The sequence below is a fragment of the Coenobita brevimanus genome, chromosome 43, assembly GCF_032717465.1.
Source record: "Coenobita brevimanus isolate Jiangsu-jjx chromosome 43, ASM3271746v2, whole genome shotgun sequence".
Taxonomy (NCBI): Eukaryota; Metazoa; Arthropoda; class Malacostraca; order Decapoda; family Coenobitidae; genus Coenobita; species Coenobita brevimanus.
In genome coordinates this window covers 23,365,646-23,382,828 of record NC_136996.1, presented here as the reverse complement: position 1 = coordinate 23,382,828, position 17,183 = coordinate 23,365,646, and the positions used below count along the sequence as shown (strand labels likewise).

At 42.7% G+C, this 17,183-nt stretch overlaps 1 protein-coding gene across 1 annotated transcript in view; it reads left to right on the top strand.

Moving 5' to 3' along the window:
• The window catches only part of LOC145397854 (uncharacterized), a 198,216-nt gene that overhangs the window by 92,123 nt on the left and 88,910 nt on the right, over positions 1–17,183 (top strand). Inside the window, exon 4 of the mRNA XM_080270891.1 lies at positions 13,185–13,327. Coding sequence (XP_080127017.1) covers positions 13,185–13,327 — 143 coding nt within the window. The remainder of the gene's footprint in view (positions 1–13,184; positions 13,328–17,183) is intronic.

The following is a 17,183-nucleotide window of genomic DNA, read 5'->3' as shown; positions in this document are numbered from 1 at the left end:
TAGGCAGATAGATAGATAGAGAGAGAGATACTATATATATATATATATATATATATATATATATATATATATACAGTAGGCTCGCACGCACAGTGCGCGAGAGATTAGGGGTTCCACGACCTCGCGCACTGGGAATTCGCGTACTGGGAATACATAATGTTATGGGAATAATTACATATGGGCGGTACCCCCCTCATACCTGGACATTTTTTGGCCCTTAGAGACATAATAAAGGTCATATTTTTCAGACATTGTACTACAGACATAGTTACAATAACAAAAATATGGGTAGTCACCTTGACAACAGTAGACAACAGGCCTGATGACCTTAAATAACAGGGGTTCCAAGGCACAGCAACACTTACAGAGCCGCACCCCCCACCGCACCTCCCACCGCACCAACACTTCCCTCCACAGACTCCTCATGAGCACCTTCCCCAGGAGCATCAAGTCACTCACTTCGGCCATAAACCCTTCCAAGTCCAATGCTGACACTTCTGACATTGCATCCTCTTCATCCTCAACAGGAACAGGAGCAGACGATGTCACTGGTTCTGCAATTTCACCAACTTGAGCCCGCTGTGTGTAACTTGTTATGAGCATCTGTCTTTTCCTGTTTATATCTTCCCTGTGCCTGTCTGTTTAGAAACGGAAGAGTTTGTCGATACCAATCAGAAGTTCCTCCGTTCTTAGGTTGCTCACTTCCTGCTCCTTCACCTCCTCCTTGAGCTTGTCCACGGCAGCAAGGATCTTGCTTATGTTTGACATACACAGCTCAGTCCTGCCTTCCATCATGCTAGGCTGCTCAACTTGACTCTGCCTGGCGTCGGGCTCTGCATCAGCCTTGTCTATCTGTTGCAACACTTCCTTGGGAGGCTGTTCCTCAGTAGCAGTGTGCACTCCTTGTATGTCTGCCAATGTAACGTGCTCAAAACCTTGTACAGCTTGTGCTGCTGTCAGTGTTGCTGCCTCAGCCTCGGCCAGTGGTTGAATGGCCGTCTCCTGGGTCATGCATAAGTGAGGCACGAGCATTCGCCACACATGGTTCACCGTTGCAGATGTAATCTGGTGCAAGGCTTGTGGGAGAAATTCAACTGTGTCCTTCACCGTAAAATTACGCCAAAATGCCTCAACAGTCATGGCATCTGTGGCAGGTCGGGATACAGCTGCTGGCGGAGATGAAACAGGACCAGATGCCTCATCAAGGTCTTCGTCATGATCTTCTTGTAGGGCATGAAGCTCCTCTTGTGTGTCGGTCTTCCTGCATAGGTAGTCGTACACTTGCTTATGGTAGAAGTGCTTCACAGTGGAGATCAGTTCTTGATCCAGTGGCTGCACTAGTGACGTCGTGCGGGGCGGCAGAAACACAACACGACAATCCTTATGCAGATCTTCTAGGTATGGAGGGTGACTTGGTGCATTATCAAGCACAAGGAGCATCCTAAATGGAATGCCCAGTTCCCGACACTTGGCCCTGGCAACAGGGACACAGCGCCTTGTTAACCAGTCTGCCATAATGTTCCCGGTCATCCAACCATTTGCGGACTTGTACCAGTACACGCCACCTGCATCCATGTTCGTGAGGTTTTTGTAGCACCTTGGGTGTGAAGCTGTGTGTACAACAACTGGCCTCATCTTGTGGCTCCCAGACAGGTTTACAGCGAACATTACTGTCATCTTACACTTCTGGAGCTTGCAACCAGGGGCTTGTTTCTGTCTTTTAGTGATGTAAGTTGATTTGGGCATGGCCTTGTAATATAACGACGTTTCATCAACGTTGTAGATCTGGTCCTTGGTGTACTGTCCCTCTTCAAGAAGAGCTCAAATATCGCTGGATTGTCTCTCGCAGCCAGCTCGTTGGCAGAGGCCCATTCACCAGACACTTTCACATGAAGTGGTAATGAAGTTCCATGCTCTTGAGAAAACAGTCCAGCCATCCAACTGATGGCTTGAAAGGTTTGTCCACTTTTAACCTGCGAGATGCTGCCTTGTAAAAGAGCTGGGCTTGGTTCTGAATAAATCTTCCATTCAGTGGAACACCTTCCTTCTCCTTCCTCATTATGAGGGTGGCAAGATAGCACTCCATTAGTATCATAGCAAGATTTCCCACCCACGAATGGCCGTCTAGGTTAGAGGCACCATACGTCTTCACTACAGCCCTTATGGCTTCACGGTTCTTCCTCACAGTTCTCACTGTAGATTCAGCCAGTCCCAGGGCTCTCCCGATGGCGATGTTTCCCTCCTCCTTCATCTTGATAATCTCTAACTTGGTGGCATGCGTCAGAAGTTTCTTAACTCTTGGCGTTGGAGCCATGGTGTGGCGAAGTACAGGCAATGATGGAGCAGCAAAAAAAAATGCCATACGTTGTACACGACAGGTTAGCTATAGAGAGCAAATCCGCACTGTGCACATGCCAGGACTGTTATGGCGCGCCCGCTGCCTTGTACCCCAAGCTGCCAGTAGAATGCCCAGGAATTTCTGTGCATCATCATGACGACACGTGACGCGCTGTGTGAGGGGTAGTCCCGCACTAATAGAAAATGGCATTTTTGAGCCATTCCTTGCCTCTGCCTCGCGTTCTCTGTGGTAAACTCACGCATTCAAGGTTTTTGGTAATGATTTTTGGTCACTCGTGCACAATGCGAATCGCGCACTGTGATGACGCACACTGTGTGAGCCTAATGTATATATCATCATCAGCAGCAGCAGCCGATTGAGTATCCACTGCAGGACCGGCCTATCCCTACCGAAGTAGGGACGATACAGCCAATGTATCTCTACCAAGTGGGTTAGGCTGTCTGGTAGATATATATATATATATATATATATATATATATATATATATATATATATATATATATATATATATATATATATATATATACGGTATGTACAGTATGTATAGAGAGAGATATCTACCTATCTGCCTATATATATATATATATATATATATATATATATATATATATATATATATATATATATATATATTTACATATAAAAATATATATATATATATATATATATATATATATATATATATATATATATATATGGTATGTACAGAGAGAGAGATATCTACCTATCTGCCTTTATATATATATATATATATATATATATATATATATATATATATATATATATATATATATATATATATATATATAATACATTTAATACATACAGGTATATATGCTCATCTTACCACCAAGGTGCTTGTCAATCATAAATCCTAAGTAATGTTCCACTTTTTCATGTTACATTACGTGTTTACCATTATCATATTTTTAGCAGAGTGAATGAAAATCGAGTCACCTTAGCAATTGCAAATAACCCTTTTAATGGAAAATACTGATTTTAACTGAAGGCCACCCTGCCTCATATCTTGTATGAAAATTACTTCAGGCCGTAAACTACTCATTTCACCAAAAAGCTGCCATTATAGTCATGGGCAGAACGAAGTGTGTTGCGAAACTGTGAAGGAAAATAGGAAAGAAGAAAGAAATGGATGTGAGAAAATTTCGGCGTTATGAAGACTTAGAGAGAGGTAAAGCAGGAGTTTGGGATGTTCTGTACAAGTAAAGGTAAGGTGCTAAACTCGTGAAAGTGTTTGTATGGTGTTAGAAAAAGAAAAATTTATTGAAAAAAAGGAATTAATGCCTTGAATATTTTCACGCAGAATATGTGGGTAAAAAGAAAGCCCATATGTCTAGTGTGTAATCCTATGTTGCCCATAAGGAACATTAAGGTCTGGTTCTAGGGCATTTAATTCCGGCATTAAAACAAAGGCATCAAGTCACTATTTTGATTCATACCCTCATGGGCTATGTTTGGCTGAAGGACCCTACATCTCCAGACCACCAGGGGTCCATTTGGTTATACATATAGTTGCTACCCAGCATAGTGACTGGTGTCCTAAGCTTCAGGAAAAGAAATGGTATGTCACCCAACAAACTAAATTGGTGAAGATATAAACGTGCATTTAATTATCCTAATATGGGCTAAGCTTAACGGAGTCTCTATTTCCCGGAATTCTCTTAGTGGCCAATGAATAACGCAAAGTCAAAACAGAAATTAATTTCTGTGTTGCAAACTGATGGCTCCACCGGTTGGCAGTGTACAGGGGAGTGGAGGAAGGGGATTTGGGATCTGGAAATGAAGAACTGATATAAAGTGCCAGACAGAAAATTTTACAGGAGAGCCGGTTTTTGAGGAGAAAGGGGTGGAAAGGAAGAGGGGAAAAGTAGAACTGACCAGAAGAACACAGAAGATGGGGAAATGTGTAAGGGAGAGGTTACGGCAGTGATAATGAGGCTATCTTTATTCTACTCCTCCACACTGTTTTTTATTTCTTTCTCCCATTTTGTGGGTTTTCACCATTTATTATTAATGTGGGGTTTTACGTTTTGTCACTGGTTTTACAAGTGTTGATATTATTCTCTCACAGCTGGAAATTTATTAACCCATCGAGTCCCGATGACATATGGGTACGTCACAATTTTTCTTCACGCTGAGACCTGACGAAGTATCAGTATGTTCTGCAATTGCGAGGTCCGTCATTTGCACATTTATCAAGTTTTACGAGTGATTTTTGGTTGGCATATGTGGGAGACCTTCCTCTACCCACCGCCAGGTGGCAATACTGCCTGACCCTGCGTGACTCCCACACGCCATTTTCTCGGCAACTCACGTTTTAGCAGTGACCTGGTCAGTAGAGACATGTCGCACCGTGGTCTCTCTGGCGACGAAATTCAAGCTGCCCTTGATGCCTTTACAGGCGAGAGTGATTCCCCAATCGATGTCGATGTGGAGGACGAAGATTACGTGGCACTGGAGGAAGAAACAAGCAGCAGTGATGAGGAGGTACTGTCGCCAAGGAAGGTGCAGTATGTTGATGTGTTCAGTGAGTGAAACAACATTTATATCGCCTATATTATTGTGTGAAAACCGGTATATTCTTGTACTACATATAAATACGCACCAAATGTACAAATATCTACCTATCCTGAGTGGTTTGCAATAGTTACCCCTACCATAGACAACGTGACAGCAGCAGCGCGGCTCCAAAGTAGACAGTACCAGTTGTTTGAAGGGACATCTGTATAGTGCACTTATAAGCTCAGGTAAGCACTTTTTTTGGTATTTCCAAATGTGTCTTATATAAAGCAAAGGTTAAGCAAAAAAAATAAAATCGACAATCTGCCAGGATTGGGGGGGGGGGGGTATTGTTGAGAAGTCAGCCGGGATGGGGCAGGTGCTATTACGTCAGGTTTAATGTGGATGTATGTTATTTTGATTTGCATTGCTTTTTTGTATCAACTGACCTCACCATTCCATGGAAAGAAAAGGGTCAAGACAATTATGATTCTTCACTGCTAAAGATAAAAGCTTAAATTTTAGAATGAAATAAAATAGCAGGTGCATTAACGTTAATGTAATATGGTGATATTTTGATTTGGTGAATGAAATGGTATACAGTGTATCTTTCTGTGCTCCAGTGTACAGTTTATTGTTGATGTTTTATGCTGGTATTCTGGAGGTGGAGCATGATACACTGCAGTGAAATGTTTAGCTACAGTGTTAGTGTTGCACAGGTATGTGATGCACGATAAATGTGTTGTGTATTGTTGCCTCACCAGAAGTCAGTGTATTTTGCAAACAAAAAGAGAAATTCAAATGCCAGAAAATGAAAAAGCGTTTTTAATTGTGCAATATTATTGTACTACAATGTAGCGCCATTAATCCGTAGTGCTTGTGTGATGGTAGTACATGGTGTAATGTACTCTATTTAGTATTACTTTGGTACTGCATGATACTGATGATGCAGTTTTGGTGTGTGGTGAATCATTGTGCACATTGTGTTGTTATCTGCATATAATACAGGATTTTGTGGAGTCATTGCTCAGTATTTGAGATGTAATATTGATGTGTGTTGAAGTATTAGTGTGTGGTGCAGCTTGGGGGTACTGTGTATATTGAATATGCATGGAGCGTTGTTGTGTATAGGGAATTACCGGTGCATGGTGGTGATAGCACTGTGCTAAACCTGAATGTTCCACTACTGAATTAAGGTGTAATGTTTTAGTACACAACAATCGCATACGTTTTTGCACTGATTTAGGATAAAATAAGTTAAAATTAGAGAAGTTCATCCATAAGAGCAGAACTAAAGTAAATAATTTTAATAATCACTCAAGTAATATACACAAGCTATACAAGTGCAATTATATGATTCTCGTTAGCTTAAGTTAGTGCTCACAAAGCAGTCAGTTCATCAAACATATCCTAACACATTTCCATATATCTTGGTTTCGAAACAAACCAGATAATCCAAGTACTTACATTATCGAAACATTCAGGTGCACCTACCAAATATTTTCATTACATCAGGCTTTTCATAAAGTTGCTGTCTTTGTTTGACTCCGTTCTGTCTGGTAGAGCAAATCCATCAACCACATGTAAGCAACCGCTTTTTTGAGACCGTCCTCCAGTTTCACCTACAAAACTAACACTGTGTAGGGGTCCGGCGCCCCTTTGTGATAAACAACGCTCACCAGGGACGGTCACCCAGCAAACGACGACTGCATCTGCAACAACAACATCAAATCTGTGTATATACCCCATATGCTACCAACATTACAGCCTATCATCTTGCATCTATTAATCCTGTATAATTGCATTGACTGATCAGCCTTCTTATACAGCCCCTGTCCCCATTCAGATTTAACATTGCCTGGTGACACTTCTAGCTCCTTTCTTAATTCCTGAATTATATGCCTTTTCGCGTAACCAATGCTTTGATATACTGTATTCTCAAGTAGGTAATCTAAAACCCTTGATCCACTCATTAACTTTCCTTGGTACGTGAAACAGATCTAAGTCGGATTATTTTACACTCCAGCCACAAATCATTCTACCTGTAACTCCTTATTCACTTTCCAGATACCTCACTGATCCTCTCACACCTCCTAAACCACATCCAGTATCCTGACGCTCACGCAGAAATTTCGCCACAGGTCCAGTGTGACTCCTTCCGTCTTTATATATTAGCTCTGAAGAAACTCTGAGCATCTAAGCAGTTGTTCCCACATAAACGCCTTTAATAAGGCTACATATTGCTTATTTTATTCTTGCTATTTTCAGACGATTTTATTCACCTTAGTATGGACCTATAAAATTGGAGGGGTTAGGTATAACCTGCATTAGCCCTATCCTTCATCAGGCTGAATAACATTGAATGGAGGTAACAAAAATGTAAGAAAACAAATACTGTACGAACTACAGCAAAAGGGGATAACAATATCCATGTCTACAAATTTTGTCCTTCTTTACGTCAGTGAATGTGCCTGATCACTTACCTCTCCAACCACATCTCGTCCCGTCTGTGCCTCTCAGTTTACCCACCAGACATCCTACTGATCCTATCATTCCTTCCCAACCGCATCCAATATCTGCCTCCCGCACAGTAATTTCGTCACACTGCCAGTGTCACTTCTCTCTTCTCGAATCGCTTTGCCCGAGAAGGTAGCTGGTGTGGCATGCTTGTTATTTCCCAGACTATTCATCTTGAGAGAGGAGTTTGAACTGGAGGGGCAAGATATTCAGTGACATCTACTACACACGAAATCTTTCCATTGAATCCAGTAACTCTTTTTCACTCTTCCTGGCGATTTTATTCAGCAGTTTGACTTTTCGAACTGGAGGAGCATGATACGCCCTTAATGAACTGATTCAGTTCGAAACACCATTCCTAACTGGATAAAATCGTTTGTTAGTAGCAATAGTAAACTAAAAAAAAAAAAAAGGGTCATACTTATTCAAGGGAGTAATCGACTTAAGTCAACAAGAATAAGCTTAAAGAAGACCATCTCATTGAATAGGCTGTCACTATTCACTCACTAGATACTATACTGAACCTCTCATTCCTCTCCAGCCACAGAGAATATCCCGCCTCTCGCACAGTAATTTCATCACCACGACCTTGTAACTCCCCTCGTCAATATCTATTTGGCCTGGTGAAGACTCTGAGCTTCCACGCAGATGCATCCATATTACCCGGTTCCTTTTCGTTTCTCTGTACTAATACGGAAATTCGGAAGAGGAAATATAGTAATTTATGCATGGTAAACATTTGTGTACTTTACCATAGAGAGAGAAAGTACTGATATACGGTGTAGCTATCTATCTATCTATATCTATCTATCTATACATATATATATATATATATATATATATATATATATATATATATATATATATATATATATATATATATATATATATATATATATATATCATCAGCCGTTTGAGTGTCCACTGCAAAACCAGCCTATCCCAACTGTAGTAGGGACGATACAGCCTATATATCTCTACCTAGCGGCTTAGGCTGTCTGGTAGAGATTGTATGTTGGCTTAGAAGTGCCTGTAAGTGTAGCTGTAGTGTTGGAGTGGCTTTGGATGTGTGTGTAGTCTGTGAACCAAGTGTAATCGGCCTGCACAAGCCGACTGTGTGCAAGCATACTTTATACAATGTGACACTGGTTCAACCACAGCACCCCTTATGTCAGCCAAAGCAGTACGTGGCCAGAAGAACGTTCCCAAAGTTTATTACCCTGGCGGGGCACGAACCCTCGTTCTTCAGTGTACGAAAACGCACACTTTACCACTGTACAACAGACGCTCCATAAATATATATATATATATATATATATATATATATATATATATATATATATATATATATATATATAGATAGATAGATAGATAGATAGATAGATGGATAAATATAGAGATAGATAAATAGACATACTCGTATTTATATATTCTCCCGCAATTGGTCTGATCAGATGATCATCTCAGGTGTGGGTAAGCGGATTGGTCCATTATAATGTGGCAGAGGTAAACCAACTCTGCTCTCAGACCCTACTGCGGAAGTCACTGATTGCACTGCGCAGTTGACCCTCGCGCAGTGTGGTGCTGTGAGGATCTGTCCCTTCTCCCCTTGGGGCTAAGATGCGAGTAAATGAGTGTTTGTGTCAATGAGTAAATTGGGAGTGTGTCGTCCTGTCTTGGCTACCCCTTCTTTTGCGGGAAGCAGCCTAGGTATAAATATATATATATATATATATATATATACAGTAGTCCCTGTAATATCTGGATGCCCAATTCATGGACACCCCTATGTTCGGACATTTTCGGCCCGGGACGTCGTAACCCCCAAATTGCCCAAAAAACGTAAAAAAAAAAAAAAAAAAAAAAAAATTTGTCCTCCGTAATTTGAACTTGGCGTGCAGCGCAGACCAGCTGTGTTTTGGTGTGTAGTTCCGCCGTCGTCCAGCAGGGGAATGCTGCCCATTTCCCGCCCGTACTTCATCGTGAGTGCACGCTCGTCACCATGGCCACCCACATGCACACTTTTGTGGTGGTTCCCTATCTCCTGCAGGCTCTGCTGTTCCTCTCCTGCCTCTTCTTCGTGTGTGTGATGATGACCCCTACGCCAGAGAAGAGGAAACGAGTGGTTCTGACTCTGGAGAAGAAGAGGGAGATATTAGACAAGGTGGACGTGGGATGGTTGACCTTACACATCCTCCATGAATTCAACCTGGCCCAGTCTACATTGTCTGATATCAAGAAATCCCGTGACAAGCTTACTCAGTACACGGCTGACTTCGCATTGAAGGCCAAACACAACGTGGAGAGGAAGGTTATGTACCCTCCCAGGTTTGCAGACATCAACCGCTCCACACTGATTTGGTATCGTCAGCAACGTGCTGCTGGTGTGCTGGTGTGCTGGTGCATGGAACGGAGCTGAAGGCTGCTGCTGAGAAGTTCACAAGGCTTCACGACGCCCCAGACTTCAAGGTATCCAAGGGTTGGCTCTTTGCTTTCAAGTTACAGCATGGCCTTACCATGACGAAGCTTTGGATCCCAAAGAGGAGGGAGTAGAGGAGTTTCGGCAGAAGATGAAGAACTTGTTTGATATGGAAGGCCTCACTCTCGGTCAAGTCTACAACACTGACAAAACTGGTCTATTCTATCGCTTTATACCAATGAACGCTCTAGCCGAGGAGACGGAGAAGTGTGTACCTGGCCGCAAGCTTTGCAAGCAATGGATATCTGCTTTGTGTTGTGCCAGTGCTAACGGCATGCATCGGCTCAAGCCTGTTATTGTTGGTCGTGCAAAGCAGCCTTGGTGTCTTCATAGGGTGATGGATGACTTTCCTGTCATTTGGTACCATTCTGTGAAGGCTTGATTCACAGCCAAGATCTTCAAAGACTGGTTCCACCGCCATTTCGTCAAGGAGGTCATCCATTACCAGACGGAGAAACTGGGAATCCCATGTGACCTGGTAAAGGCCCTCCTTCTCTTGGACAATGCACCTGCGCACCCGTCCGACAAGGAGTTGGTGGCTGAGAATGGCCACATTAGGTGCATGTGTTTGCCACCTAATATGACTGCTCTCATCCAACCAATGGACCAAGGAGTGATCGTGGCAACAAAGAGGCTGTACCATCGAAAGTTCCTGGATGAGGTGATGATTGTTCTTGAGGATGAGGATGAGCGCAGGGAGGAACAGGACACATGAGGCCAGTGGACTTTGGAAAACATTCGCTGATACAACATCAAGTCTGCAATCTACAACTGGGCCAGTGCATGGAAGGAAGTCCCTGTCAAGACTCTGGAAAATGGTTTGTCTCATATGCTTCTTGGAGCTGATGTGGTGCACGATTTTATAGGTGTCGATGTGGATGACTTCCATGCACGTCTTTGTGCGCATGGCGACGATGGTGATGTGGATGAAGTGCATGAGTGATTGGATGACGACGAGGGCGATCCTGGGTATCAGATCATGTCTGATATCGAGATTGCATCTTCAGTTGCAGGTACAAGTACCCAGCTTGAAGATTCCGACGAGGATAGCGATGATGATGCGGACTTCTCTCAGCGTGCCACTACTCCAGCCATCCCCAAGCTGAGTGCACTCTGGGAGCATGTCGAGTTCGTTCTCAGCTACCTGGAACACCTGGACCGCGACAGGGAGATGGGGCCCTTGGGACTTGTGGAGGAAGTGCGCACTTTCAGGCAGCACATCATTAATCACCAAAATCGTCGTTCCTTGCATCAATAAACCATTGACAGTTATTTCAGACCCATGACCCCCGCTGTGCCATGCCCTGGCTCCACACCACTGCCCCCCAAAAACAGGCTTTCATCCTCCAAGCCACAGCCCAGCACATCAGCCACGGTGGAGTCGCCACTGGACATGAGTTTGCGCCTCTCTTCAGAGTCATCTGCAGTGGGTAGTCCATCACCATGTCCCAGTGACGCACCCCTAGGCAACCTGCATCAGCTACTCTCGGACTCGGACAGTGAATAAACAGCAAGAACTCGCCACTAGCCCACGTGGGAATTTACAGTGTTGTGCAGTGAAAAGAACAGTGTGCAGTGTTAAGAAATTAGAATTCTGAGTGCAAGGATCTACGTGCAGAGTGCAACACTGATTTCATGAAGGTACAATGGAGCGCAAGTAAGAACAGAGTGCGCAGTGTTAAGAAATTATAATTCTGAGCACAAAGACTTAGGTGCAGAGTGCAACACTGATTTCATTACGGTACAATGGAGCGCAAGTAAGAACAGAGTGCACAGTGTTAAGAAATCAGAATTCTGAGTGCAAAGACTTAGGTGCAGAATGGAACACCGATTTCATTAAGGTACAATGGAGCGCAAGTAAGAACAGAGTGCGCAGTGTTAAGAAAATAGAACTCAGAGTGCAAATGACCAAGTTCAGTGCAAGACTTGATTACTGCAGGTGCTTCAGGTACACCTTTACTGTCAGAGTCAGTTAGGAGGCGGGTTATTTATTGAGATGGCCAGGGACTTGTTTTAAGTACCCAGAATGTTTCATGTTGTACTGTATTTTCCATACTTAACTCTAAAACCTCATTCTCTGGTTTCTTTGTGCTTATTTCACTCTTTTATGTCCCTTCTTGGTGTGAATAGGGTCTTAGGTGCTATGCACGTCCAGTAGGGAGTTATGTAGGTGTTTTTCTGAGTTAGGCTAGGCTAGGGTCCATAAGTACCAGTCCAAGAGCCAGGGACTTGTTGTAAGTAGGCAAACTGTTTAATATTGTATATACTCACCCCTAAAACCTCACTCTCTGGTTCCTTTGCATTTATTTCACTCATTTATGTCCCATTTTGGTGTGAATAGGGTCTTAAATAGGTGCTATGCATGTCCGGTAGGGAGTTATTTAGGTGGTTTTCTGAGTTAGGCTGGGTTAGGGTCCATAAGTACCAGTCCGGGAGGCAGGGGCCCAATAGCCGGATGGGCCCAATTTCCGGACATGCCTTTGGTTGTATTATATTGGATATTGGGAAGATTACTACGATATATATAGTGATCTCTCCACTCTTACAGTTTCCAAGTACCTTTCAAACACGATCAAAAATGAATTTGCGGTCCTTTAAATGCAGTAGGCATTTTACAGCATGGTTCAGAATTTTTGCCACTTACAGTGTCACCCAAACGAGTGGAAGATGTGGCTGATAGGAGCACGCAGGAATTTAATGTTTGAGGCACCACCTGAGTATTGCAGATATGGACATAGAAAAAAGAAGGTGGAAACGTTTAGGGGAAAATGATTAGCGCGAATAGTTGCACAGCTAAGAAATTCAATGATGGAGAAATGGAATAGGTTTGGTGGAACGCCGCAATACAGGGAACATCGCTGTTCGTAAATGTGGAAGAGGAACAGAGGCCTTCTACAAGAGGAACTCTGTCGAATCAAAGATGGAGAACAGACTAAAAAATAAATTTTGTAAGAGTTGTTTTGTAGGAAAATGGCAGTCTACAACAGAGGCCGTGAAAATCTGTCTGGCACTTGCAGAAGGATACAGTTCGTAGGAAGGGACTGTTTTGTGGAACAGTGACCCTTTACTACAGAGTCTATGAAAGATCCGAGATGGGGCACGAATAGAAAAGCACAATGCATCGGAGAGTTATTGAGAAACTATAAAATAAGTGGGAACTTGGTTGCCGACCTTTAATGGTGGTGTGCCTAGTGTAATATGCATTTTAGTCCTTTACACCAAATATATTACAATGATTTATTAAGTGAGTGTAATGATAGTGTATGTACACTGGAGAGTATAATGACCCATTTCAAATGTTGCCACCGCCAGAAGAGCCGCTGCTTCCGCCAGTGCTGGTGGGGGCGCGTGAGATCTACGAACCCTCAGAGCTGATCAAGGTCGGCTGTCAGCTGAGGCAGCCCTTCCACGGCGAACACCAGCCGTCATTACAGTGGTTCTTGGAGGGAAGTGAGGTAAGGAATGGTGGTGAGTGATTAACCTGATTGGGTAAACAGTGGTTCTTGGAGGGAAGTGAGGTAAGGAATGGTGATGGGTGATTAAGCTGATTGGGTAAAGAGTTATTCGGCTGATATGGATAACCTCTCGAACCCACAGATAATTTTTTTCTTTTCAATCACCAGGCAAGTTTATTTATCATGAGGAATGTATACATATAGTAATAGGGGATGAGGGAGTCAGTGGACTGAGAGAAGTCTCCCCAAAGTAAAGTAATCTGGAGGTAGCAGGATGGAATTTAAAAAAATACTTCTTTGTTGTGAGGAAGTAAAAATTAGTCGTCGTCTTATGTATGAGAATCAATATCCATCGTCCTGTGTTGAGGTTTGTATAAGTTTTCTAGCATGATGTATGGTTTGTTGGATGGTTATCTAGCATAAAGCATGGACTTTTAAGGGGTGAGTAACTCATCTAGCTTGAAATATGGTATAATTTGGGTTAATATAAGTCATCAGATAACAAGTAATATCTGCTGAAGGTTACACAAAATTAATGTTTAACCCTTCAGTTCGATGGCGAATTTTTCACGCTGAAAATATTTATTCAACTCGGGATGGGCTTTTCAGACTATGGCACTAGTCACAAATACATGCTATGGAAAGAAGGTAAAGTCTTAGAATTGTCTTTTTCCTCGACTGGCCTAAGTGAAATAAGCTAAAAAAGGACGAAAATCCTGGCCAGGTTAGGATTAAAAGGGGATAGTTCATTGGTTTGTGTGAAGTTATAAAGGGACTCACAGCTATCCCTTCAGTGCTTTGCTTTGGTAATAAGAAAAGAGGTGTATGGGGCCTTATTCTCATCAACCTGTGCAATTCCCTTTAGTCGTTTGTTTTCATGTGACAAAGGTCCCTAACCAGTTCAGTTGATGGCCAACCGTGGTCAAAATGGAGGGCTGATTTGACCACAAACCAAGGAGACTCATTCTTATGTCATAACTACCGCTTACTGAATTTCATGCTACCACGATTTAGTACCAAATGTGGTAATGAAGGTGCGAGTGACTCCGTACAGTCAGGTGAAAGCAGACCAACTATAGCACCTTATCCCTACCAGTTTATTTCTTGAAATGGCACGTTAAAACTCTATAATGTTATATATGCAAAAGAAATCAATACAAAAAAGGTTTCATTATATACAATTCAAATTATCCTAGTCATTCTCGGAAAGCTTCAATATTCTGTTCCACTTGACGCCAGGCGATTTTATCTAGATGGGAGTGAGTCATAGGAGTGAAGGAGTTAGTGAAAGCTATATCTACCGGCTAAGTTTGATATCTCTCCCACTGTAGACCACATACACTGCCCTGTGGAAAACAAGAAAACATAAAATGAATATGTCTCTTATCAAGAAATGGTTCTCAGTTACAAAGGGATAATGGAAGGAGAGAAATGGTGGTGTGTGTCCGTGAGAACGGAACAGCAAGGCTGAGGTGGTTCGGCCATGTGGTGAGAAGAAAGAAATAAGAGTCAATTAGGGAAACATGAAGAAGGTCGAGAGGAAAAAAAAAAAAAAAAAAAGTGAAGAGATGTGGTTCAGAGATATGAGAGACGCTTGGCTTGCGTAGGACGATGCCATGGATATAGCAATGAAGAAGCTTATCGCAGGAGCCACCTCTAACAACAGGATAAGGGTATTAAATGAATTAATAATAATAATAATAATAATAATAATAATAATAATAATAATAATAATAACGAACACTAGAAATTTGTCCAAGGATAATTTTGATCAAGAACTTCCCAGATTCATTGTCCATTAGAAGCCGAGCTATAAAGGGACCTTGAGGTCAAGATCACTGGCTCAATTGGTAGAGAGGTGGCCTGCAGTCCTAACGGACCTAGGTTCAAATCCCCGCTGGGGCAGGGGACAGTTTAAGGATTTGAATTTCGTTAAAATCAGACTTTACTGACCTACCAGAAGACACGCCGACATGTCGTAAGAATACCCCCGCTAATACCGATACACCAGTCCCATATGAGACATCCCTAGCATGTATTTAATATGGACGGTGGGTGTTAGCGCCGAAGTGGTGACTTGTAGAAGGTGTATGGTATGTAGGAGGACTGCTGGGCCTTGATAGCAGGCTGTGAAGCCTATGCCCAGAGTCTGACACATAAAAAAAAAAAAAAAGTCACCATAGGCCATCATAATCTACAAATCCACCAAGCTTGGTGGCTTTAGCTTTAATCCATCGTGAAAAAGTAGGTGACATCTGGAATATCCGGAAAAGTCCCAATTCTTTTACCCCGGAACAATATAAAGATTTGAATTTCATAAAAAGTAGACTTTTCTGATCTACCAAAAGACCCGTCGACATGTCATAAAAATACCCACTCTAATACCAGTACACTAGTCCTGTATGAGACAGCCCTAGCATGTATTCAGTATCGATGGTGGGTGTTAGTGCCAAAGTGGTGACATGTGGAGATGTAGGAGGACTACTGGGATCCAAGGATGACTACTGAGCCTTGGGATAGGCCCTGAAGCCTTTGCCCAGAGACAATACTGTGCTTTACCAAAAGGTTCCGCTCAGGTGCTTAGACTAACTGTCGCAACATGAAATAAAAGTGAATACAATCTGAGCTGTGACAAAACTGCATTAACTCTGTATATTGTCCACCTGATACTCTCCTCTTCACCTCTCCAGGAGCTCTTTTGGTATCTCATCTGTCTGTCACACTCCTTATCTCCTCTGCTTTCTCCTCCTGTTCTCTCCTCCTCTCTCCTGTCCTGCTCATAAAAATTATGCAGTCAGCATATGCCAAGCAACATCTAACCAAATCTCTCATTTTTTGATGTGATGATTAGATCATAAACGTATGTTATTTATCTTTTTTTTTTTTTTACCTAGACTTGGGGGGGGGGCGACGGATTTGGGTGTGGCATCTTGATTTTAGTTGGGTGAATGTGTCAATCATTTTGTCATAATCAAGGCTTCCAACCAATTTTTTCTCAATTGATAACACTGCCAGATCATTGAGCCTCTCCTTGCCCATGGTGCACCTAAGCCAAGTATGCAGTCGGTGAAGAGCACTAAATCATCGCCCACAACTGCAGCTACTGACCGGGATGGTAAGGGCCACCTGGAAGATCGTCTTCAGTGACGGGAACATCATGGGATCAAGGAGCTTGAACACATTCAGAATGTCTGGGATAGCCTCTGGCCCCTTCCTGCTCAAAAAGCTTTTAGCCAAAATGACCTCTTCTGGGATTAGTTGGATGTTGTATTGCAAAGCTAGTTTCTCTAGGGATTGCATGCACAGGAAGGTTTCAGAGGCCAGGTGACATGCTTGGATGCCAATCATGACTTCTTTCCCAACACTAGAAAAACGATTCTCCAGCTCACTGGTCATATGATCGATGCAAGTGTAGAAAAGTCTCTGCTTGAGATGTTCTGAATCATTAAGCAGGTCTGAGCTGGAACCAGAGGACACCTCCACAACAAGGTCATCCATTTTCTTCTGTCTCCTCTGACCTAGGGAAAACTCCTGGATGTTGTTCTCCTCATATGCTGCCTTTGTCATGTTATAGGTCTCTTCAGCCATCTGTGTAGTTCCCCGGCTAACCAGGGTGTCATTGGCTGCACTTTTGTAGTGCATTGCCTGTGCTAAGTCGACAGTTTCTTTCTGAAGAACCTTGTGAAATCCTTCAGTGATGCCAAGCAACTTTTTCAGCACAACCAACAGGTAGACCACAGGGAGTTTGGATAATTTTGAATGCAGACCTAGTGCTGTTGGTGTTGTGATCATCTGAAGAGATTTCATGACAACAGGAAAATTCTTCAGGAGTCCATTAACAGAGGACAACTGATAT